The sequence below is a fragment of the Protopterus annectens genome, chromosome 15.part0 (assembly GCF_019279795.1).
Source record: "Protopterus annectens isolate FY-2018-M chromosome 15.part0, PAN1.0, whole genome shotgun sequence".
Classification (NCBI taxonomy): Eukaryota; Metazoa; Chordata; order Ceratodontiformes; family Protopteridae; genus Protopterus; species Protopterus annectens.
The window spans coordinates 410,959,415-410,984,121 of NC_056749.1; the positions used below are offsets into that span (position 1 = coordinate 410,959,415).

At 40.7% G+C, this 24,707-nt stretch overlaps 1 protein-coding gene across 1 annotated transcript; it reads right to left on the bottom strand.

The window, feature by feature from the left end:
- Positions 1 to 535: 535 nt before the first annotated feature.
- On the bottom strand, positions 536 to 1,752 carry TENT5D (terminal nucleotidyltransferase 5D). The gene has a single exon (XM_044057680.1). The coding sequence runs from the start codon at positions 1,742 to 1,744 to the stop codon at positions 554 to 556; it is 1,191 nt and encodes a 396-aa protein (XP_043913615.1). The 5' UTR covers positions 1,745 to 1,752; the 3' UTR covers positions 536 to 553.
- Between the last annotated feature and the right edge of the window lie 22,955 nt (positions 1,753 to 24,707).

Sequence of the window (24,707 nt, forward strand, 5' to 3'; positions counted from 1 at the left end):
TTTAGTTGTTACATGTTTTTACAATTTTCACAAAAAGCTCACATTTTAAAATGAGCTCCTTGAATCCGTATTTTTCACTTGACATTATAAAGGAAAAGTGTGGTTTTCTATTACAGATTTTTATATTTATCCTTAATTGTGCATTCAAAGTTATATTGTATATTGTTTTAATATATTTTGAGTTCTAAACACTATAACTGTTACAGTATTTTGATGTTCTGCTATATGTCACTGTTTGCCTTTCTCTATGCAAACATTTTGCAGGGAAAATGGTACCTACATTTTATTGTTTTGGCCTAAAAATGTATGTAGCATTCAAAAATTATACCTGCCTTTGTATATACACATACCAGTCATCATGTTTTTTTCAAGAATACCATTGCCATTTCATGAAAACATCTTAGAATGATGTTAATTTGAATAACCAGCTTAGTTACTGATCTTGATCTGAGATAATATAAGCAAATAGCTCAGTACATTAGCATAACAGATCAGTGTGGACCCAAAAGCATTTTAATTCATCCAGATTGTTTAATTTTCTGTTTATGATAAGCTATACAAGACCAGTTTGCAAGTGAATATGAAGTGGGTAAGGTTGATAGATAAACTGCGGTTGTCCACTAGCAATGTAATAATTGCTGAAGTTCCTGTCACTGATGTATGGAGCAGGCTGGTAGTAGCAGGTGACATTGGCTGCATTAGGAATGATATTTTGTTCCCCGAGTACTTTCAAGGCTTGAACTGTTATCATATTCAGAGTTTGCCTTCGCTCATGTCCCATTAGGCAAACCGTACTCTCATTTATAACTCCACGCAGTGTCATCAGATAGTCATACTTGCTTTTCTCCTCACCAATGAAGTGATTTCGCAAGTAGGATTCAATCTTTCTTTGCTGTTCTGTCACATCTGGAAAATCGATGAAGAACCTTGAGCACATGTAGCGTTCCAAGGACTTTATTTCAACTTCACTAGCTGGTTTAAAATCTCGAACCAGAAGATTACTGTATTTAAGAAGACCACCGCCTCTAATTTCTTCTGGGTTTCTAGTTGCAATTAGTTTGTACTTCAGATGGTCCATTGCCTCTTCAAAATTCCCATACATACTTTCTGCAACAATTGTAGGATATGATTCCTTGGTTAGCATTGTTTCTGATTTATCATCATACCCACTGTAAAAATGTAGCACAGAATCCAAAATTATTTGGAAAGAATCAACACTAAACTCAAATTGTCGTCTTAATGAATCAACAAATTTGAGTTCTACATTTTTTCCGCTGTTGTTAGATAATGAGATGAGGCTCCAGCGATCATGTTCGTTAGAAACTTTCACCATTTTTTGAACATATGCATCTTTCATAGTTTGAGCTGTAATTTTTTCTTTGTTGACACATTTAGGTAAAAAGTCCAGAAGACATTCAAGAACCACTTCTTTAACTGTCTGGAACTCTTGTTCTCCTGGGAGCTCTACTCCAAATATTATATCCAGATCTTTATAACTAGTTCCACTTTGTGTTAGAAGGATGTGACTTGCTGTTGATCCATTGAGACGAATGTCACGAACAGAAATGTCCTTGTCAAGGAGACAATCTTTTACAACATGAATGATATCTTTTGGCTTAACTTCAAGTGTTGGAAAGTTTCCTCTTCCATGAATAGGTACTACCTCACTCAGGACTTGGTCAAGAGTCTGTACTTGCTCCCATGTAAGATTGTTGAATCTGTGATCTGCACTTTCACTCATCATGAAATACACTTTCAGCTAAAAATAAAGAAAACAATATTGTTATGTACTTATTATGAAACAAAGAAATATATAACAAAACATATAAACAGTCCAAATTTATGAAAAAGGGTCTATGTTATCAGTCATCGGTGGGAAGACCTTTTTATTAGTTTTTATAAAAAGGTCTACACAATCTATTTCATAGGTACAATGCTGGATACTGAATACAAGTTTAAAAATGATTTCTAATACTTTTCAAAATAATAAATGTGGGTCCTGAAGATCAAAATGGGTCTTTTACAATGTACATTTTGTCTAATGTTGCAGAAATTAAATTGCTGCAGCTTCAGCTCAACTTTCTAATAAAGGGTCTGAAGCCAGTCAAAAATCTCAGATAATTGTCCATGTAAATATTGGAACCATTAACAACAAATATGAACATCTAGAAAGATTTCTTCATTAGCATCATCATGACATTCTGCAAATAACAGAAACATATCTGAAGCTTGACAACTCTTTTCCGCTGTTACTAATGTATAATTATAGCACTTTCTGAAAAAAGATTTCCCATTACCTCCAGTTGATGGAGGATCATTAACTCTATCCAAAAATATCTGAAAGTGGGATCTTCAATAGAGTCTTGCATTTTAAACCCTAGCTAGAATACTGAACTATTCATTGTCTGCATTTATTGGCTTGCTCTACTAATCAAAATTATCTCCCGCTCTCCTGCATAATCCATAAAACAAGACAAGCCAGCATAATTATTTAAACTTAGGTGGCTTGGATATTAATTGGCTAGGTTTTCAGTGGAAAAAAAATAATGCAAAAGGTGACCTTTCACAATCTTTCCCAGCTAGCTCACTGACCCACTTGAATTAACCTGCAAAAGTAGAAAAAACTTTTGCCTTGATATAATGCTCACCAAAATCCCTGACTTTTGTAAGTCTTAAGCTGTGCTACCAAATGCTAAAAGTGGTCATCTCATTGTTCATAGGATCATAAGAAATTACTAGGCTAATGGCCCTAGGGCCATTACAAGCCTAGCCAAGTCCTTACACTTATTTCCATGATCAGCACTTACTGCCCCTGTCCAAGAGGGGCGCAGGTGGAACTCCTGGGGTGAATTTACAGTCACCCATCCAATTGTCCAGATTGTGTTTGAAGAGGGCTAAAGAGGTGCTCTGTTTGACATGAAGCAGGAGTATGCTCCACAGGTGTGGTAACCTCTGGGAGACAAATCTGTTCCACTAGCAGGTTTTATTAATGTCACATACCAGGTTAAGGTCTTTAGAGCGAGTAACCCATGTACCATTTGACTTATGGATATGCAGCATTTCCAATAAAGCAGAGCCAGAGAGTGCCTTGTGTGCAAGGCAGATATCACCTCTGAGTAGTCTGTATGAAACAGAATAAAGTGGCAGTGATTTCAGATGATCCTCATAGGACAGATGCTGAAGACCTTGAATTTTCCTTGTGAAGAACCTTTGTGGTTTCTCCAATTGCTGCAAGTGCTTGGAAAGGTACACACCATAAAGGGGCGTTGTACTCAATTATTGTCCTGATGAGGAAAGAGTACAAGAAGGTTATAACTTCTTTTTTTCTGGAGGCAATGCCCTTACTTAAGTGATGAGCAATATAGAATGCCCTTTTTTACCAGTGTGGAGACATGATGGTAAAAGGTAAGGTTGCTATCAACCTGTGTGCCCAGGTCTCTCACCACTGAGTGCATACTTAAGGTGCTGCTATTGATGTGGTAATTAGCAGGACCATCGCTTTTACTGAAAGGAATTAATACATTTGTTTTACATTGCATTTAGGCCACGACTTTGGCACCAATCAATTGTTTGTGTAAGACCCTCTTGTACGATGTTGACATAATTTGGAGATTCTACTACCGCTCCCAGTTTGCATTCATCAGCAAACATTGTCAGCCACAGACCTTTAGCTTTTACTTGTACTTTGGAGAAATAGATTCCAAACTGTAGAGGTCCCAGGACAGATCCCTGTGGAACATCACTGGTTACAGGTCTGCTGTTGGAGGTGGATTCCCCTATTTTGATTACATGAGTTCTATCAGTGAGCCAGTTAGTTAGCCATCTAATTATATAGGAGTTGATGCCTAGTTGGGTGAGTTTGTCAATGATGCCTGAGTGGGGGGTAGTGTCAAATGCTTTGACTAAATCCAGGTAGCCTGTATGCACAGATGTCCCTTTATCTAGGGCTTTGGTGACTGTCTCAAAGAAATCCACCAGGTTTAACAGGAATGATATCTCTTTAACAAATCCAAACTGAGTAGGGTCAAGTGTTTGGAGATTACTTATATCTTTGTTTATAAGGTCCATGGTGATTCACTCCATGGCTTTGCAGCTAAGGCTAGTCAGGCTAACAGGTCTATAGTTCCCAGCGTCAGTGGAAGCACCACCTTTATGCAAGGGAATGACATTGAATGTTTCCCATTCAGCTGGTATGAAGATGGTGCTTAGACTATGATTGAAAAGAGTACCCAATGGTGTTGCTAATTCATGTTGGAGCCTATGTAGGATGCAGCCTGGGATGTTATCAGGTCCCATAGATGCTGTGTTTTTGGCCTTAGAGAGGGCATTTATGACCTGTTATTTAGAGATGCAAGGTAGGGGACAGGTGGTAGAGATGTCATGGGGTACGTCTGGCAGGGACAGGGGAGTGATGTTTTCACAGAACCTATCGGCCAACAAGTTAGCTATGTCCACAGGCTCACTATATGTGGTATCATTAACTACCAGTTTGGCACAAATATGGGCCTTTTCTTTGAGGTTACTGATGTAACTATAGAATGCCTTGTGATTACCCTTTGTTGAGGAAGCTAATTTGGACTTATAGTTTGCTTTGGAGGACTTCACAAGAAGTCTTATTTGCTTGTATTAAGCTGAGGAGGGAGTGTTTACAGTTTAGGAGGGCTTGCTCCTTCTTAGTCTTAGCAAGTTCTTCCTCTTATTGTAAAGCCTGTTAATGGCAGTTGTCCACCAGGCAGGTTTGCTATTCTTTGAGGAGCTTGTTTTGGTCCTATCAGGTATGGCTGAGTCAGTGCAGGTATACAGGTGTTCATATAAAGCACTGGTGTAGAGCTTGGCACAGTTGCCAGTTCTATCTGAGGGAGGAGGTGCAGAGAAGCTATTTATACCATCTCATAAGAGGTTATAATCTGCTTTGGACAAGTTTTTTAGTTTAGTTGCTGCTGGGGGGGGGAAGGAGGTCAGGTATGCTAGTTACTTCGAATGAGACCAATGTGTGGTCAGATATCATCAGGGAGGACCTCACTGTGGGGGTGCTGCAATGGTCTGCCATATTAGTAAGCACTAGATCCAGGATGTTGGCACCCCTTGTGGGTGTGTCAACCAGCTTGTCCAGGGCATTGGAGTTAATGAAGTTGAGGAACCTTTGGACAAGTATGTCTGAGCACGAATAATTTACCATCAGTGGATGGATAGTTTAAGTTGCCCAAAACCATGGTGTTTGGATGTATCTTGATAGACTCATGTAGATCCAAATAGGCAGACTAGGTGTCCTGATTCATGGAGGGGTCCTGTAGCTGGTAGTGACTTGAACAGGTGTCCTACCAGCAGTTAATTGCACCTGAAATGTTTCCAGGGAATCATACTATTTAACCAATCTGGAGGTGTATTTATCTTTAATGAATATTGATACACTGCCTCCTTTAGTTTTCACACCTTCACTTTGAGGTCTGAACATGTGGAAGGAGGTGTAACTCGGTATGCCTGGCGTGCTTTCCACAGCCTTGGGCCAAGTCTCAATGACTGCACAAATGCCTGGATTTTCCAAGGTGAGGACAGCTTCCAGTGAGTGCAGTTTTATGTTGAGACTCATAGCGTTTAGTAGCATAACCTTGAGGTTGTTTTTAGATTGAGTTTTTATATTGTGAATTTTGTACTTGAGACACTGCCTAAAAAAGGCAATATGGGGATGGCAAGATCCATAGCCAAAATCCCAGGGGTGACAGATGAAGTCCATCTCTGGCAAAGCATCGAGGTCTGTCGAGCATGTCATCCTAGGCTGACAGATAGTGGATCCACTTAGAATGATACCAGAAGCTAAACCAATTATTGGAGTCAATAATTTTCTGTTTGTATTGAGGCATCATCCTAGGTGAAGGTAAAATGCTGCTTAAGGCTAGGGACATACCTGCCTGAGACACATAGTCCAAGAGCATAGTCATATATCTCTTCATATAGTCCACAGAGGTACGTCTCAAATCTTTCACACCAACATGGACTATGATGTGGTCATAACAGTACCTGTTGTTGACAGACTTGAGTACATGTGTGATATGGTGGATCCTGGCACCTGACAGACAGCTGAACATGACCTTTTCCTTATCCAGCCTGGTGAGAGTGACATCTGTGTGTCTCACAATGGAATCACCTATGGCTAATATGTTTGGTTTTGTGTTTTGGCTTAAGGGTTTGACTGGTGAGACACTGGTGCATGAGCCTTTATGTGTAATGTGTTCTGCAGAGGAAGTATTATGTGTGGCATGCTTGTGTTTGTGTTTGGGAGGTCTCTGGAGTTTAGGTATGTTTCTGGTGAGGACCTCTGCATATGTAGGTATGTGTGATGTGGGTTTGGGAGGAGTAGGAGGTAAGGTGTGCATGCTGGCAACCCGCTCATTATCATATGCACTGACTGGTGTATGAAAGAGCATGGATTCAAAGTTCTTAATATAGTTGCATCTCTCACATGTTGTGTTTGTATTGACTAGGAGTAAACGGTTGTCTGTGAACATGAGACAGTTGTTACACTGCCTCAGGATGTCCCTGTCAACCAAGCCGGCTGGAAAAATTGTGGGAAATTGTCTGTCCATAGTGATAGGTAAATTTATATGATCAGGAAAATAGTTCACACTTAGGAGTGGCTAGTGGGTGAGAGGTGTGCTGGTACCTCTGAGGTTATGCTTAGTGTTCCACCTGACAGTAGAGCAGGGCCACAAGAAACCTCTGGAGGACCAAAAGCAAAGTGCTAAGGGAAAATTTAACAAACAAAATGTTTGCGTCTGTAGCCACTAATAGTAACCACTGCTACACAGCAGTACACGATGGAGCACTACACACAAACAAGTGCAAATGTGGAGCTTAAATAAATCAAGAAAATACCCTTTTTAGCTCAAACTAGCCAAAAAGAATACTCTCGCTGAGCTCTTCTCCAATTACCCTTGATTAGATGGGACCCAGACAACACTCTCCTCACACAATGGTGCAGAATGGCCTTCACCAACAATGGTGGCTTGAAGTTGATGCGCAGGAGTTACAAAACAGAACCAGAAATAGAAAACTTTGAACTGGGCAGTGCTACAGTGTACAGTAAAATGGGACAAAAAATAGTTCAGACAATTCAAACAGATAGTGGAATGCAAATACAAATTAAAAGTGCAATATTAGAGCAAAAACAGGCACTTATAGTTAGCTGGAAGCAACAGATGCCTCTGACATTTCAGTATCTCAGTGAAGAGCTGGTTTTAGTGCTCAAGTGATACCAAACAGTCTAGATTCATCGGGTCCGAATCTAACCTAAGCCATAAAATGCAGAAGTACTAGAAATTCAAATTGCATAAAATCACAGTCACAACAGCAGAAAGCAGTTTAAATAATGCAGCAATTCACTAGCAATTCCCAGCATAGAAGGGTGTAGGCCATATACTACTGCCACAAGAGTCTAGACCACAACCCTCCCAATGTAAACCAACTGGTTTGGTACCCAAGTGTTTACACCAGAATAAAGACACTTAGAATAATAGGCACATTAAGCCTTCACCAGCAACTTCCAGCTTAGAAGGGTGTAGGCCACACTCTCCTGCCACAAGAGTCCAGACGACAACCCTCCCAATGTAAAGTAACTGTTTGGAACCCAAGTGCTTAAACCAGATCAAAGACACTTAGAACAACAGGCACAATATGCCATCACCCAGCAATTCTCAGCTCAGAAGGGCAGAGGCTATCCTGTCCTACCACAAGAGTGTAGACCACAAACCTTCTTAGTGTAAAATAACTGTCCTGAAGCCCAAGTCCTTTAACCAAATCTAAGACACTCAGAGTAGCAATTACAATTTAATCAGGCTATTAACAAGCAGTAATAAATGCAGCAAAATAAATGCAATTGAACACTTTAAGAACAAGCAGTAAAAGCAAGAGAAAGATGGAACAGTGGTGCAGCATTGTTGCCTCACAGCAAGAGATTCTCCAGTTCGATTCTTGGCTGGAATGCCTTCTGTGTGGAGTCTGCATGTCCTCCCTGGGTTTGTGTGGGTTTCCTCTGGGTACTCCGGTTTCCTCCCACATCACAAAGACATGCATCTGGAGCATTTCTCCACAGGCCTCCACTAAAAATTGGCTTTGTTCCAAGTTAGACTTTCCCAATAAACAAATGTTAAATAAATAAATAAATAAAGTTGAATAAAGTGCTTTTTTTGTTTATTAAGTAGGAAGGGAGGAAACAGAAGACAATTTAAGGTTAAGAAACTAAGGGACAACACAAATGCAGTAAAAGCAGCTGAATAAAGTTTTTTTTTTTTTTTTTTTTTTTTTTTAGTTAAGTAGAAAGGGAGGAAACAGAAAATAATTCAAGGTTAAAAAACTAAGGGGGTTGGCCTTCCCAAATGATCTCACTGTACACAATAAAATGAGCTGATGCGATCAGACTGAGAGGAGTGTCCAATATTAAATTTATAGTAGAGGCAGGTAACTCAAAAGCCACCAACTTTTAAGAACACAACAACAATTGGCCAAGTGGCTGGGAGAAAAAAATGGAGACTGAATCAAAACAGAAGTAAAGACAAGTAAAGAAACCTTGGAACTAAACCCTGAGATATGTTCACAAAACACAGCTATTGCAGAATACTGTTAAAAACAACAACCTAAGAGCAGCACAGGATTGTTAAATATCACTGAAACAGTTAGAGCAAAAAAAATATATACTTATATCAGCTTTGGATTTCCAATTGGCTTTAGAAACAGTAATTCTTGTAGCCAGCTGCTCACGCAAGGGTGTCTCACTGGTCAAAACCTTAAAGCAAAACACCAAAAAATCCATCCATTAAATGCTTTGTTTGTTCCTTCCTCATTAGGAAAACATACAAAGTTAATTGGCTTAGCATTACTGATTGATACCCTTTTAATCAAACATCCAATGCCTCTAAAACCCATCATTCATATATACACAAAACTCTTCTTCCCTTACAGCATCAAAGCTACCCTATTAGTAGTTACCTCTATACAGAAAAAACTACAGAATTTTCCTCTATAGAGGAAATTAGTACCCTGGATTTCTTTAGAAAGTAATTATAAAATGCAATATAGAGACACTGTTTTTTATCACTGGAAATTTTTCTCATCAGCATATCACTTTAACCTATGTATTCATATGAAAAAATGAAGCACTTTTCCCATTAAATCCAGTCAAATCATTTTGTCTTAACAAAAGGAAAATTAATGCTCTAGAAGATATAGGTAAATATTTCAGGGATATTTCTGTGTTTCAGGCATTAGAGGTGGCCTCTCTATATACTTTCTCATGCTGTAACAGCCTTCCAGTTTACCCATGTTGTGTTAAACTCTGTATACAAGGTGCTCATAAACCTTACTTTCTTAAACAGTTCTGACAACCTCTCTCTATAGCAAATACTTAAAGCAACATCATATATATTTCCAAATCACTAGCCTTCATATATAGTCTCACAATAAAATCGGATACACAATACCTCATGAATACAAAACTGTCATAATTGATCCCTTTCTTAATATAAACAACCCTATTCCATAGCCAGAATCTCACTTCTGTGCAAAATATTTGTAAAATTAATTTTCAAGAGCTTCTCACGGATATCTAACTTAACCTTATTCTTTTAGTGTCCAACACATCTTTATCCTAGAATACTGCAACTTTTTATGTGGATAGCATATATATATATATATATATATATATATATATATATATATATATATATATATATATGTATGTATGTGTGTGTGTCTGTGTGTGTGTCTGTGTGTCTGTGTATATATATATATACATATACATATATATATATATATATATATACATATATATATATATATATATATATATATATATATATATATATATACATACACACACACACATATATATATATATATATATATATATATATATATATACATACATATATATGTGTATGTATATATATATATATATATATATATATATATATATATATATATATATATATATAAATAAATGAGTTCTGAGTGTTTGATTGTATGTTAATTACATTGAGGGTTTATTTATGAAGGTTGTTTTGTCAAACTGTTGGTTCATCATAGGATGCCAGCATTTGTTTTATGGGACGACTATAAAGTGGGAAGTGGGATTTTACCCTTTTCCCCACTGTATTGTGATCTTAGATTTAGTATATATAATTAGCAGGGAATGTTGGAGGTGCCGTTCCCCACATGGAGCTGTAGAGGACATACTCCCCAACATAAAATGTTTCGTTTTTTTTTTTTTTTTTTTTGATTGAGTTTTGACTATTTGTGGTTGATTAATAACTTTCCCACTTTTCCTTTATCTATTTGTGAAAGTGCTACATTTTTTTATGAGTTTACTGAGATGTGATGCTAAATGTGAAATTGTTTTCATATGCTGAATGTTTAATGTTGTATTAGAAATAGACAAATGCTTATGCTAACTGGAAAGTTGGACTGAGTGTATGCATCATTATGAATTGTTAGATGCCTGAAGCTTACAACAAGGAACCATTAAGTGAATAATGACATTTCTAATGTCAAGAAAGGAAACAAAATTTAAAACCAGAATTTTTTTGCAGATTTGATTTAATGTCAAATTCCTTTCCTTTAAACAAATTCATTTTGTGAAAAAGAAAAACGTAAATCTGGAAGAAACAATTAAAAAAATCTGAGAAGGAAATTGCATTATGTTGCATAAGTCTTTGCAGTAAAACAGACAAAAAGTAAACAGCATAACCATTAAAGTGCAGCCCCCTTCCTTCACATCTCCTTCAAAACAAATGCAACTTGCAAATCGGCAGGCTGCTTAGATTTTTTCTTAGTAAGTTAGCATATCTTAGAAAGGTTAGAGATGTCAGTGATTCTTCCCAGTTCCTACTAATACTGTAGCACATTTATGAAAGAATACATGGATTGTTCTTGGCCAATAATGCTTAAGAACAAAGACTTAATAATTAATGGAAAAGAATGGGTAACCAGTACTGGCAGCATGGCTGGGACTGAAATCATAATCTGATAAGCAACTGGGAGATTTTTAAAGTAAACCTGTAAATATTTATTGTTAACTTAGTTCATAGTAAATGAAGTATTGGCAGACAAAAGCAGCTGATTATGAGACACAGATTACCACCATACCACAAAAAGACTAGGAAAAAGGGGAGAAGAAGACAAACACCTATGTTATTTATTTATTTGTATTTATTTGTTTCACATTTGTTAACCAGGTTGGTCCAACTGAGCACAAGCCCATTTTCAGTGGAGACCCAAGGAGAAAAGCTCCAAGAAAAATAATTACAATTTTACAGTATTAGGTTTCACAAAAAAGTAAACACAATTTCACAGTATACATACATAGTAAGATAGCACAGTTTTGCATAAGTATGAAAAAAAGAAAAAGAAACACAATAATAAACAAGTAATTATAATGACATAAGCATGATATTTTCCATATAGATTGTATAGTTCAATACCATTACCTAAATAGAGCACAGCCAGAAAACGTACTGCTCAAAAGTCAGAGAGACAGATGATAGAATCAGGATTATATAGGATCCTGGCAGGGGCATAACCAAGTTTTCTGGAGAAAGATTTTTAGTTCTTTTTTGAAGCTGATGGTGTTTGTAATGCTACGTAAATTGGCAGGGATGTTGTTCCAGAATTTTGTTATGGAGGATTTATATAAAAGATTGCCAATGTTCATTTTGGACCTATACGTTTGGAGAAGGAATTTGTCAGTACTGTATAAGGGATGGGAAGGTTTATAGTAATTGACGAGATTGGAGAGAGAGGGACAAGCAATGGGTTTATTGAGAAGGAAGTGGGTTATATGGAGTTGATATAATTTGAGATGATGGGGATGTTCCATCCAGTGTAACTTATTAAAAGCAGGTAACAGTAGAAGGAACTAGGTAAGTTAGCTGCAAATTTTGCAGTTTTATTTTAAGTTTGTTCTAGTTTGGAAAGCAGGCAGGATTGAAGGATAGTAACAACTGGGGCTCATAGAGGAGGCTAGGAATTAGATAGGCTTGGGCCACGGAGAGTCTGGAATCGAAGGATAGATTTTTTTTTTGTGATATAGAAGACCAAGTTTTTGATTAGTTTTCTTAATCAATTCCTGGATGTGTAAGTCAAATTTTAGTCGGCCATCAACTGTCATTTCTAGTAATTTTGTATGAGTTTCAACACCAGTGATGGCTTTATTTAGGGCAGAGATGGAGAATGAGAGGTTAAGGTAATCACTGACCTTGGGGAGAAAGAGAAGGATTTTTTTTTTATTCAGAATAAGCTGATTTTCATTTAGCCAGCTTTCAACTGAAAGGAAAGATTGTTGATCATGTGTCTGAAGTTGAGAGACTGAGTTTGAGGATGTGATCAGAGTAGAGTTGTCTGCATATTGTATGAGAGTAGAGAGGGTAGTGGAAGAATGGAGATCATTAGTAAAGATGTTAAAAACAAGGGGTCCCAGAATAGAGCCCTGTGGTATGCCAGTCTGTATGGGTAGAAAAGTAAAACAAAAAGAATGCCATTTGACTGACTGTAGTCTGTCTGTGAGATAGCTGGAGAACCAAGTGAGAGTTAAGGTGGAAAGATTTAAGTTAGCCAGTTTGTTTAGCAGTTTGGAGTGCGATACCATGTCATATGCTTTCAGAAGGTCTAAGAACAGACATGAAACCAGTTTGTCGTTATCTCTAGCTTCAGCACTAGTGTGAGTAAAGGATAGAAGGGCTGTAGAGGTACTGTGGTTTGGTTGAAATCCATGTTGGGTAGGAGTCAGGAGGTATTTGTGGATAAGGAATTTCAGTATCTGGTTATATATGCATTTTTTGAGAATTTTGGATAGTGGGGATAGTATAGAAATGGGTCTGTAGTTGGAGGGCTCAGTGGAGTTGGCACTTTTGTGAAGGAATCATGTAGAAAGACTTCCAGATTTTGGGTACAGTAGCTTCCTTAATAGATCTATTAATAAGTATTGAGACTGGATAGGCAATAGTGTTAGCTGCTAGTTTGAAAAAGTGTGTGTAGGGGGTAGATTGTAACAAAAGGGAGAGCAAGGTTGAAGTTTTAGAAGGAGAGACTTTATGTAGGAGGTTGAGATAGGGTTGAGAGAGAAACATGTTTACGCATTTGTGGTTTGAGGTAGTGTTTTTTTTGGGGGGGGGGTTGTGGTAGGTATTTGTTAGTTTGCTAATGGTATCAATAAAAGTCTGGCTAAGAAGAGAAGCATAGTCTTGATCTGCAAGGTTAGGGTAAGGGCTGGGAGATTGAGGTTTACCTGGGTGAAGGACCGAGTTGATATTTCTCCAGATGTTTGTGTGGTTGGATTGATGAGTGGATTGTACCTTGTTATCATTATATATTTGTTTTTTGGTGCGAATTCTTATTTCTTTAAATAACTGGTGGTGAGTGGGGGGGTTTGTTTTTTTTGCCATGTTTTCCAGGCAGAGTCTCTTTTGTGCATTAGTATATGATAATGATATAATAATTGTGCATTAGTATATGAGTATCTTTACTGACCCAGGGGGCATAGTTTGATTTTATTCTTATTTTGTGAGAGGGTGCTAGTGAGTCGAGTATGCCAAGAAAGATGTGATTGAATTCAAGTACAGCAGCATTGAGAGAAAGTGCGTGCAGGTTAGACCAATTAATAGAAGAGCTTCTATCACTGAGAATGGCGGGGCTGAAGTCAGCGAGTTTACAGCAGAATTTGTGTGGATGGGATTTACTTAACTGGGGAGTATATCTTTGTATACTGATGGGTAAGTGATCACCCAAGGCATTGGGAAGTGTTCTAGGGTTATGGTAGAGATGGGGGTTGCTAGTTAGGATCCAGTCAAGTGTTATATCATTGTTGGAGTTTTTGTAAATTCATGTATGAATAGTGATTAGCTGAGTAAAGCTGAACAAATTGATGCTTTGGGCAGGGGAGTTGCTATCAAGGGTATCCCAATCAATGTTTACATCTCCTTGCAGGATAGATTCATAGGCTATATTTTATGACACCTAGGAAAGTATGTTTTCAGTGATAGGGATGTTCTTGCCAGGTGGGATATATATTGAGGTGATAGCAAGCTTTTTGTGATTGCTTAGGTGACAATTTAGAATTAGAATTTCTTCAATGTGGAAATCTGGTATAGTAACAAGTAGGAGAGAGAGGATCAGGTGGTCAAAGTTTATGATTGCCACACCTCCACCTTTTTTGTGGTTCTGTCTAGTCGGAAGATGTAGAGGTAGCCAGGGGTAGAATATCTGTGTTTGGGATATGAGGTTTAAGCCAGGTTTCTGATAGTGCTAGTAAGTGAAGGGAATAATATGAGATCCATGCATGAGGGTCAGTAACTTTATTCAATAGGCTTTGTACATTGATGGCTAGAATAGATAAGTTCTTGGGAGAATCAAGGATGGAGATACAGGAAGTTGGGGATGCAGTGTGGGTGGGAGTGATGGTTTGTTGGGTTAGGGGGTGGATTGTTTGGGCAGAGACTTGGCATGATGTAGATGGTCCTGAGTTATGGGGGATGTCACCTGCTAGCAAGAGAATAGTGACTGGTGGGTTGGCTTTGGGAGCAAAGAACGTGTGAGTAGGATGTTTACGTTTAAATCTAACAAAGAGGGTGGGGGTAATTGGAATATTTTGTAATGAAATACGTGAGTAAATGAGGTGTTATGCCGGGAGGGAGAGATGGTAAATAATGTAGAGATAAACTGGCTGTTATTAAAGTAGGGTAAGGTTGGTGTTCGTTTTAAATAGTGATGGTTGGTATGATAAGATAAAAGGGGAGGTGAGCGCAAGTAGTAGGAAAGTTAGTATCAAATTTAGGATCATGGTTAGGAAGGATTTGGGAACTCTATAGGATGAGGAGGGGAGCAAGAGGTATCAACTCTGCTATACCGCATCAGAAATGCGAGTGGGTAAGGGAAGTGTACGGGGCTAAAACAATTAACTCACCCAGACTTTTAACAGCAAGGCTAAGGAAAAGAAGGCAAGCTCTTTACATTTTAAAACTGAAGGACAAGAAATCTTACAAAAAATCAGCCCAGGGAATAATTATGACCATGATACTTTATCTCTCAACAGAAATGGTACTTATTCCCATCCACAGTGATTTTAGATTAACTGACAATGCCTCAAGAAAAAAATGAATGCCCAGTCTCAACCACAGAAATAAAGGAGGCCATAGCTGTGCTGAAACTGGGGAAAGCCCAAGGCCAAGATGGTTTAAATGCACAGCAATCTAAGGCTCCTTGGAAGATTTTTGGTACCAGTACTGAAGGAAATTTCAAGCTCTAGTTTGGCAATGTATGCAATACTGGCTAGTGTTAGACTCACCCCATACTGTTACTTTTCCTAAAGAAGGGAAAGACACCCAAACCCACAAAATTATTGGCTGTGGAAACTAAAATACTGGCCAAAGTTCTAACAACCAGCTTAGAAAGAATCATGCAGACTTTGCTAGGAGATAGGCTGTAAAAGATTATTGCACAAAGGCAGGGAATATCAGGTCTGCCAAGACCTCCTTTCAATACCCAGCAAATTGGGGTATTAAGGAATGTGCCCATGGTAGAACTCTTTGTGGACTTGTACAACTCATTTGATGCAGTGTAATGAGACTATATGTGGATAGCTCTTGAAGGTTTTGGGATTAACAGGAACTTCTTGCTATGGTATAAACTGCTGTACTCCAAGCCCATGGCTGAGGTAATGACAAATAATAACTATTCTTTCTCACTTTTTTGACTATTTAGAGTTACACAGCAGGGTTACTTTCTACTGCCATACCTATTGATTCTGGTTGTAGAGACACTAAGTGTTTACAGCAGACACAATTGCTCACTCTTGGGAATGCACATAAACCTGGTTTGCTGATTGTGTACTATGAGTGGTTAATCCACAACTGCACATGCTTAAAATTCTACAAGCGTTCCAGTCATCCAAGGAGCTGTCAGATGTATTGGTCAGTTGGAATAAGGCTGTACTGTTGCCATTAAAAAGGAGCTGTCTGTCACTAAAGGAAAACATGGTGCAGCTGGGACTAGAGCATGCCCTTAATCATACCTATTTAGGGATTATGATCTTGTAACATTATTGTGACATTCCCATCTTGAATTTCAAACCAATGTTTGTATTTTCGGCTTTTCCCGGTTAGGGGTCACCATAGTGGAACTCTGGTCCGCTAATGATTGGCAGTCGATTTTTTTATGGTGCCAAGTTGACAGTCCGAGGGCCAACCTTCAGCGAAGGCACACCCATTCATGCATGTCTTTCAGAGGCCACTCGACCGCGGGGAGGACATGCAGACTCCATACAATGGCACTCCAGCCGAGAATTGAACAGGAGAACCTCTTGCTGTGAGGCAACAACTCTACCGTTGTACCACCATGGATTTTTTTTTACTGTATATCCAGAGAAAATTAATGTCTGTATAATGTTTAAACTCCCCTTGTTTGAAAAGCTATCTACAGAGTGAATATGCCTCCTGCCAAAATACCTGGTTGTGGCCAGATGCATTCCCTCCCTGGCTAAGCACCCACTGACAACAATACTGCAGAAAGTGCTCATTACAGCCGAGTGCTCCTCCAGGCATTTCTGCAGTTACCTCCTACTGCACCTCTAAGCATCAAATATTGCTTGTTCATATTTGCATTAATAATTCTAAAATCATGCTACATACAAGGTATCAGAATATTTTATCTTGAAGCATGCATGATGGCAAACATAATTGTATTGATATTTGATCTCTGTCAATGAGTATTTGTTAGAGCTGTGAGGTTATAGCTTCATTTTTTAAAGACTCAAGCCATACCCACTGGGAGTTAAAGGTACACACTCAAAAGAGCTGTACTGGAAGGAATGAGTTAAATGGGACAAGAAGCATCCTAAGCTGGCTAGGGAAAAAGTTGATGGCTTCAAAATATATGGAGGAGGCAGACTGCCAGACCTAGCTAGATATGATCCTGCTGCAGATTTAGTGCATTTTATTATGGCAAGATCACACCTCAGCCACAGTGGGTCCTAGCTGAAATTAGACATGTTAAGTTGTCCATCTCACCTTTGTTCTTGCTGCTTGGGATCGGAACCGATCCTTGGCTCCAACTCAGCCATCTTCTATAGCTCGAGAGCTGTTTACTGGTTCAAGGCTACACCTTATCCCATGATGCCTAGCGATAGCTGCCCAGATATCATTTGTCGCTTCAGCTGCGAGGTGTCATTTTTCTGGTTCAGGCTCGTATAAAGTTTTTTTGTATAACTTTCTTACTCTAAAAATATATTTTTTCAGTGTTTCATTGTTAACGTTTAGTCTTGTTTTTTTGTGATAGCTAGTATTTAGTTGTAGTATCCCTTCCTTTCTTGTAGAACTCATTTAACTTAGAGATTTCTCCCCCGCCCCTCCCCCCATCCTCTTCTTGTCAGGTTAGCTGTTTAGGTTAGAGGCTTTCCTTCTGCCTTTCTTTCATAGGTTACCCGTTTAAGTTAGAGGCTTTCCCATTAAAAAAAAAAAAATCCTTTAGCTATAGTCTTGTAGTACAGTGTGTTTTATGTATTTTGCTTTGGTAGCTGTTGTATTTGTTGTTTCCTTCTTTCAGGATGTCAAAGTAATCCAAAGTGTCTGGATTCAAGAAGTGTGACTTATGCTGTCAGAAAATGTCTCTGACAGATGGGCACACTTCTTGCGTCTATTGTTTAGGCACTGTGCACCTGCAGGACTCTTGTTCTATCTGCCATGCATTTAGTCCAAGAGTCCTGCAGGAGTGTAAGAATAAGCTTATTCTTAGGGGTCTTTTAAAGCCCCAGGATTGACTGGCCAAGACCTCTCAGCCTGTGAAATCCCCTAAATCTACCAAGCCATCGGCTCCAAGTTCGGAGCTGCCCTCAGTTCAGACTATACCTTCTATTTCGGTTCCGGCTGGCACCGATAAGACTATCACCCCGTTGACTCCATCAGAAACTTCGGAGCCTTCATGGAGCCACAAGAAGCTGAGGTCCCATTCATTGGAATCTGTACATTCAGCTTCTCAGTCTCCCTTGCTTCAGACCGAGCGCAGTCACAGGTCCTCTCACTCCTCTCAATCCTCTAGGCTGTTGGATCATGATGTGGAGAGACTGGTCAGTAGGTTGCTAAAGTCACAGGCACTTGCCAAGATGTTGTCCAGCCCTCCTCAACAGGTGCTGGCTCCGTCCACTTCTAGTGATGTTCCTCCTCTGACTCCAATGAGTTCGGAGCCGGAGTTCATTGGGGTTCGAGTAGTGGAACCATCGGCTCCGATAACTCTATCTCCTTCTGTTCCATCATTGCCTCCGATCCCCTCGATGGTGCTGTCCATCGAGGGATCTGGGTGCCGAGGCTCCCTTGTCGGCTCCGAGGGGGCAAGTGCCATCGGACCCTTGTCCGACCCCGTTGTCCCTCTCGGAGCTTCAGCGCAGGTGAGCTTGGCTCCAACATCGGCCTCAGAGCCATCTCCCTCAGTGCGGAGAAAGATTCCAATTTCCTCGGAACCGGAGCTTTCTCTGCATTGTGGCAGGGATGCCTTCGATGTCATAAGGAGTGTGCTGGCCACTGAGTCAGCTCCACTATCAGCCCCACCGGCTCTGTCCCCTGTAGTGCCTGTGCCACCCTCTGCTCCTCCTCCAGACCCAAGGCGTAGGGAACCGGTGCTCCAGGGCACCCCATTGGGTGTTTCCTCTTCTTCCAAGGCCTCCCCTGATCATTTGGAGGAGCCCCCTCGTAAGAAGAAGTGCAAGAGGAAGCACAGACTCCCCTGATTCTGTCACTTCTGATACAGACTTAGATGAATCAGAAGGGTCCCCGAGATCCCCTCTGAGAGGTTTCCTTCTTTGACATCCTAGAAATGCTTAAGCAGAGGGGGAACTGGAATCCCCTAGCCCCTACCAAGGATGAGGCTGTATTTCTGGATGCGTTCAGTTCCCGCCTTTCCACCTCCTGGGTTTCTCCACCTTTTTATCCACATATGGCAGTGGTGGTTTGAAAGGCTTGGTCAGCTCTGGATACAGCAGAATCAACTCTGAGGAGACCTGGCAAATTCATCACAGCACCCCAAGATAAACAGTTCCTTACCAAAGGTGTTCCTGTTGATGCCATGGTGGTAGCAGCAGCCACCAAAAAAGAGTTGGCAGAGACCTCTTCATCTGTCCATCCTCCTAACAAGGAGTCTAGGACCATTGACAGATACGGGAAGCGAATGTTCACTTCAGCGACCTTTTCTATGAGGTCACTGAACTACTTATGTCATTTTACCCGACTTCAGAGGGATAGCCTTAAAGAGCTCAGAGATACCCTTCAAGATTCATCAGCTGAGGGGGCTCAAGCTAAAGTAGCTTCCCAGCTGGCGACACTTAATTCTGTAGTTAAATCCTCCATGAGGCTCATTTCCTATGCAGCTGATGGTGCGAGTAGAGCTGCAGGTACGGGTGTGGCCCTTAGGAGGTATGCATGGATGTGGCTGTGTAATTTTGCGGAACCCTTTTGAGTGTCATTCACCAACACCCCCTTTGATGGTTCCTTTCTTTTTGGATCACAGGTGAAAGACACTTTGACTAGATGTGAGCAAGAAGGCAAGGCTCTCTCTGCCGTGGGAGTCCATTTTTCCACTCCTTCTAGACCGTTCCCCAAAGGTCAGAAGAGTGGCAAAATGTGGTTCTGAAAATCCCAGGGAGCCTTGCCTGACACACGTAGCGATTTTTCCTCCAGAGGCAGAGGGGGAAACAATAACAACAGATGCCACCCTCGTAGCAGAGGGGGTCCGCAGAACCAGGGCAACAGAGAATCTTTATCTGATAAGCCCTTTCAGCATCCCTGAAGGGTTGCCCGGCTGCTCACCTCTGGAGGCAGTCAGGGGAAGACTTTTACTGTACCCAAAAGCCTGGCAAGATTTAATGCAAGACAGATGGGTACGGTCCATTATATCCGGAGGTTACAAAATTCCCTTCTGTCAACCCCCCCCTTACCGTCAAGGAAATCCCTTCCAGATGTTACACCCAATCTAAAGGACCAAGCAGTAATAGAAGTTTTAAAACTTCTAGAAAAAAGAGTCATCCAGGAAGTCCCAGCAGACCAGCATGGATCCGGAACTTACTCAAGGTTCTTTTTGGTACGAAAAAAGACAGGGGACTGGAGACCGATTCTGGATCTCAGCAGACTAAACAGGTCTGTACAAAAAACAAAGCTTCAGATGGTCATGCTACAGTCCATTCTACCCTTTCTGGGTCAGGACAATTGGATGTGCTCGATAGATCTTCAGGACGTGTACTACCATATCAAGATGGACAGGCGCTCCAGGAGATTTCTTCACTTCCGGCTGGGAGCCAGTCATTACCAGTTCAGAGCTTTGCCCTTTGGTCTCACCACAGCCCCCAGGGTGTTCACCAAATGTATGGCAGTGGTCACGGCTCACCTGAGACGTCGAGGATTCCAGGTGTTTCCATATCTAGACGACTGGCTCCTCACTGCTACTACCAGGCATCAACTTCTTCAAGCCAGGGACTACACAATCACAATCTGCTCCCAGTTAGGCATTACAATAAACTTCGAAAAATCTGCCTTGTTGCCCTGTTAATCTATCACCTACATAGGTACAAACTTAGACACAAGGAACATGTCCAAAAGGCTACCACCAGAAAGAGTGTCTACAATTCATCAGCAAGTACAAATTCTGATGCAGAGCAAAAGAATCCAAGTCAGGTTTGTCCTTCAAACTCTGGGTTCCATGGCAGCAGCCATTCTTCTAATTCCACTGGCCCGCTTTCACATGAGGATCCTTCGGTGGCTTCTGTTCACACAGTGGTCTTTCCAACAGCTGCCTATGTCTCACACAATCATGATTACAGAAGCATGCAAAAGGCACCTTTCCTGGTGGATGGTCTCCCCATTAGTGACTTAGGGCAGACCCTTCATTCAGCCCCCTTTGGTAGCCACAGTGACCACAGATGCCTCCCTGATAGGGTGGGGGGGCATTATCAGGGCAGGACAGTCCAAGGCACTTGGCAGCCTTAGGAGTACCATCTGCACATAAACATCCTAGAAATGAGAGCCGTGCTCCTAGTGTTGCAAGCCCTTCAAGACTCTCTTCCTTCTGGGACCATAGCAATTCAAACAGACAACATGTCAGTGGTGTGGTACATCAACAAGCAGGGTGGAACCAGGTCCTACCCCCTGTGTTGAGAAGAACTCAGACTGTGGCAGTGGGTGATTTCCTGCCAATGTTTTCTGATTGCGACGCACATCCCTGGGAGGTCCAACGTCATAGCGGTCAGGCTCAGCAGAGCTATTCTCATGCCTCACGAGTGGTCTCTGAATCAGGAAGTTGTGGATCTTATCTTCCACAAATGGGGACAGTCTTGCTGCGATCTTTTTGCCACCCCCTTCAACAGCAAATGCAGCAACTACTTCTCCCTTCTTCCGCTTCCAGGTCACTCACCCAGAGATGCTCTAGTCCACGACTGGTTTCAGGGTCTTCTTTATGCCTTTCCTCTGTTTCTCCTGATTCCAAAACTCATACAGAAAGCACTATCATTGGGTTGCAAAATGATCCTCATTGCCCCCTACTGGCCTCAACAGATATGGTTCCCATTCCTGCACGATTACCTTCTCGATCAGCCCTGGACTCTGGATCGGATTCCAGACCTACTGATTCATCAATCAGGTGGGTTGCATCAATCCCTCCAAACACTCCAGCTCACAGCTTGGTTGCTCCACTTCCAACCTTAGCCAGGCTTCCCAGCATTTCCCCGGCTGTATGTGAGATTATTGTCTCCTCTCACAAGTCCACAACCAGAAAAACTTATGCTAGTAAATGGAAATGTTTTTCTTGTTGGGCAGAGGCTAGGAACGTAGATCCCTTTTCAGCCCCAGTCCACGAAATTCTGGAATTCCTAGCACAACTTTTTCATTCCAGGTCCACTTCTGCTACAATCAGGGTTCAATTGGCGGCCAATTCTAACTTTCATGTTGGTTTGTCAAATTCAAACATTATGTCTTATAAGCTCTGTAAAGCTTTTTTAAGAGGGGCTACTCTCCTTAGACCTCCAGTGAGAGATCCCCCTCCTCCTTGGAACCTTCATTTGGTACTAACTTCCTTAGCTCTGCTCCCCTTTGAACCAGCAGTGTCCTGCTCCATTAAGTTTCTATTTTGGAAGACACTTTTTCTTGTAACTATTACTTCAGCCAGACGCGTCTCTGAACTTCAGGCACTATGTGTTCGTCCTCCATACTTGGTTTTTCATAAGGACAGGGTTGCTCTGAGGACTAATCCTTTGTTTCTTCCTAAAGACTGCTCAGAAAATAATTTAAACCAATCTATAGACCTTCCTGTGTTTTTCCCTAACCACACCAACAAGGCAGAGTACAAATTACACCAACTGGACGTTCATAGACAATTGCGTTTTTACCTGCACAGGACTAAGGAAATAAGGAAGTCGGACCAACTATTCCTTTCCTATGCTCTAGGCAAACAAGGTCTCCCAGTTTCCAAGGTGACCTTGTCCAGGTGGTTGTCTCACACTATTACTTTCATTTATCAATTAAGGAACAAAGAGTTGCCTATTAAACCGAAAGGTCATTCTACTAGGGCCTTGGCCACTTCTGTAGCCTTCCAATCTAGGTTGCCCATGGATTCTATATGTGCAGCTGCTACATGGGCAAACCCTCATACCTTTATTTCTTATTACAAGCTAGATATGGTCTCCAGGAGCAGAGCTGACTTTGGTTCCACTGTTCTGAAGAGTCTGTTCCAATGAGCCACCCAGGATTGTAGGTGCTAGGGACGCTGTCCCAACCAGCAAGAAAGAAGGCAAGATAGACAACTTAACATAAAGAAGTTATGTACCTACCATAACGTTCCATGTTAGTTGTCTTCATCTCGCCTTCTTTCTTGTGTCCCACCCTCCTTCCCCCTGTCCTATTGGACCGAGAGGAGTTCAGGTTTCACTGGCTGAGTGTTCTCTGGTTTGTTTCCTCTACTGACTTACACAGTATGACAGCTATACTCAACCTATTTGTTTGGACAGGTTTATTCTCTGGCTATATCTGGGGTTAGCTATTTCAAATGAGATCTGGGTAGCTATCGCTAGGTATCATGGGATAAGGGGTAGCCTTGAGCCAGTAAACAACTCTCGAGCTATAGAAGATGTCTGAGTCGGAGCCAAGGATCGGCTCCGATCCCAACCAGCAAGAAAGAAGACGAGATGAAGACAACTAACATGGTACATTATGGTAGGTACATAACTTCTTTTTATAAAACTTCAACTTGTACAAGCTCTCCCCAAGGAAGGAAAGAAGAAAAATGTGGGACCCTGTGGGTAGAGAAGTATAAATATTTCATACGCTAATAAGGCAATAATCTTTGTAGTTTGCCACAATTATATGAGGTTGGGCATGGAATGACATGACTGGTCTTGTTGAAGGGAAGCCCATTTTTTGGCAAGAGTCAATTAAGAGTGGTTTTCTTTATTGGACAGAACTATATGCTCATGACGGCAATGGCTCCTTGCCAATTGAAATTTGTAGGAGGGGTACTCAGGAGCACAAGCTGCCACGGTGGCAATATTTGCAGTTGATAAGCCTGAGTTTCCCAAATGTCAGAGACACTGAAACATTACAGTAAACATTGGGAGGAAAAATTAGGATGGTAGGAAGTAAACCCCATCCCTTGGGAGCATTTTATAAAATATTAGACAGTTACAGCACTGATGTATATAAACGGTTTAGGTGTAATTTGGAAACTGTTTTGCAACTGCAAATTGGCCCAATGGCATGGAGCAGAACAATACTAATGAACGGGGACTGATACATAGTTTGTCTGACTTCTTCCAGTTTAAAAAATATATATATTTTGTCACCTCATACCAGCACAAAGTAAAAATGGGGGGGGGGGGCAATGACAGATGCTAGAATTGTGGAATGGAAGATACTGACTATCTCTATTTGATCTGGTCACATCCCGGTGTTATTTTATTTATTTTTTTTAGGGCTATAGCACACAGTGCTGCCATGACAGCTTTCATGCAGTTACTCTCTCCACTCCATGATCTGTTATTTGGGATACTAAGTATAATTCCCTGGGAATTTGTATTGACTAATACAGAAAGTCAATGGCTCATGCATATATTATTTATGATGAATGTGGGTGTTTTTGGCATTGAAAGGATTTTACTAATGATCTATCTAATGATGTTCTTTGCTACAGTAATCAAGTATGCAATGTGCTGCAAACTAATCTGAGCTACAGTATATTCAATGATTATTGGAACATTTTTTTTTTGTATTTTTGGTCTACTTTGAGATCACTTAACTTAGCCAGCATCTTTAATAACTCACTCTTGCTCTGTTATTTTGTATTATCTGGATGGAATATCATGGTCATTCTTACTGGTTTTCTGGTTGTTATATGTGATGCTTCAGTCCTTATTATATGTTTCACTACACAGAATGGAACTCATACAAATGTGGCCAGTACAATTTCTATGGGTCTATATCACATCATTAAATCTCACTTTAGTGAAAGACTCCGCCGACAACTAATCATCGAAGGCACTAATCAGCAAACTTTAACTAGGGCAAACCGATGTTTGGCCACTTTCTGGAATTTTCCCTTTTCCTCACTGTAGTGCAATTTCGGCATTGGTATATTTAGTTGGTGGGGTGGGACTCAGCCCCCCACATTGGGGGTGTGGGTGGCATAGCCCCCACCTGCAC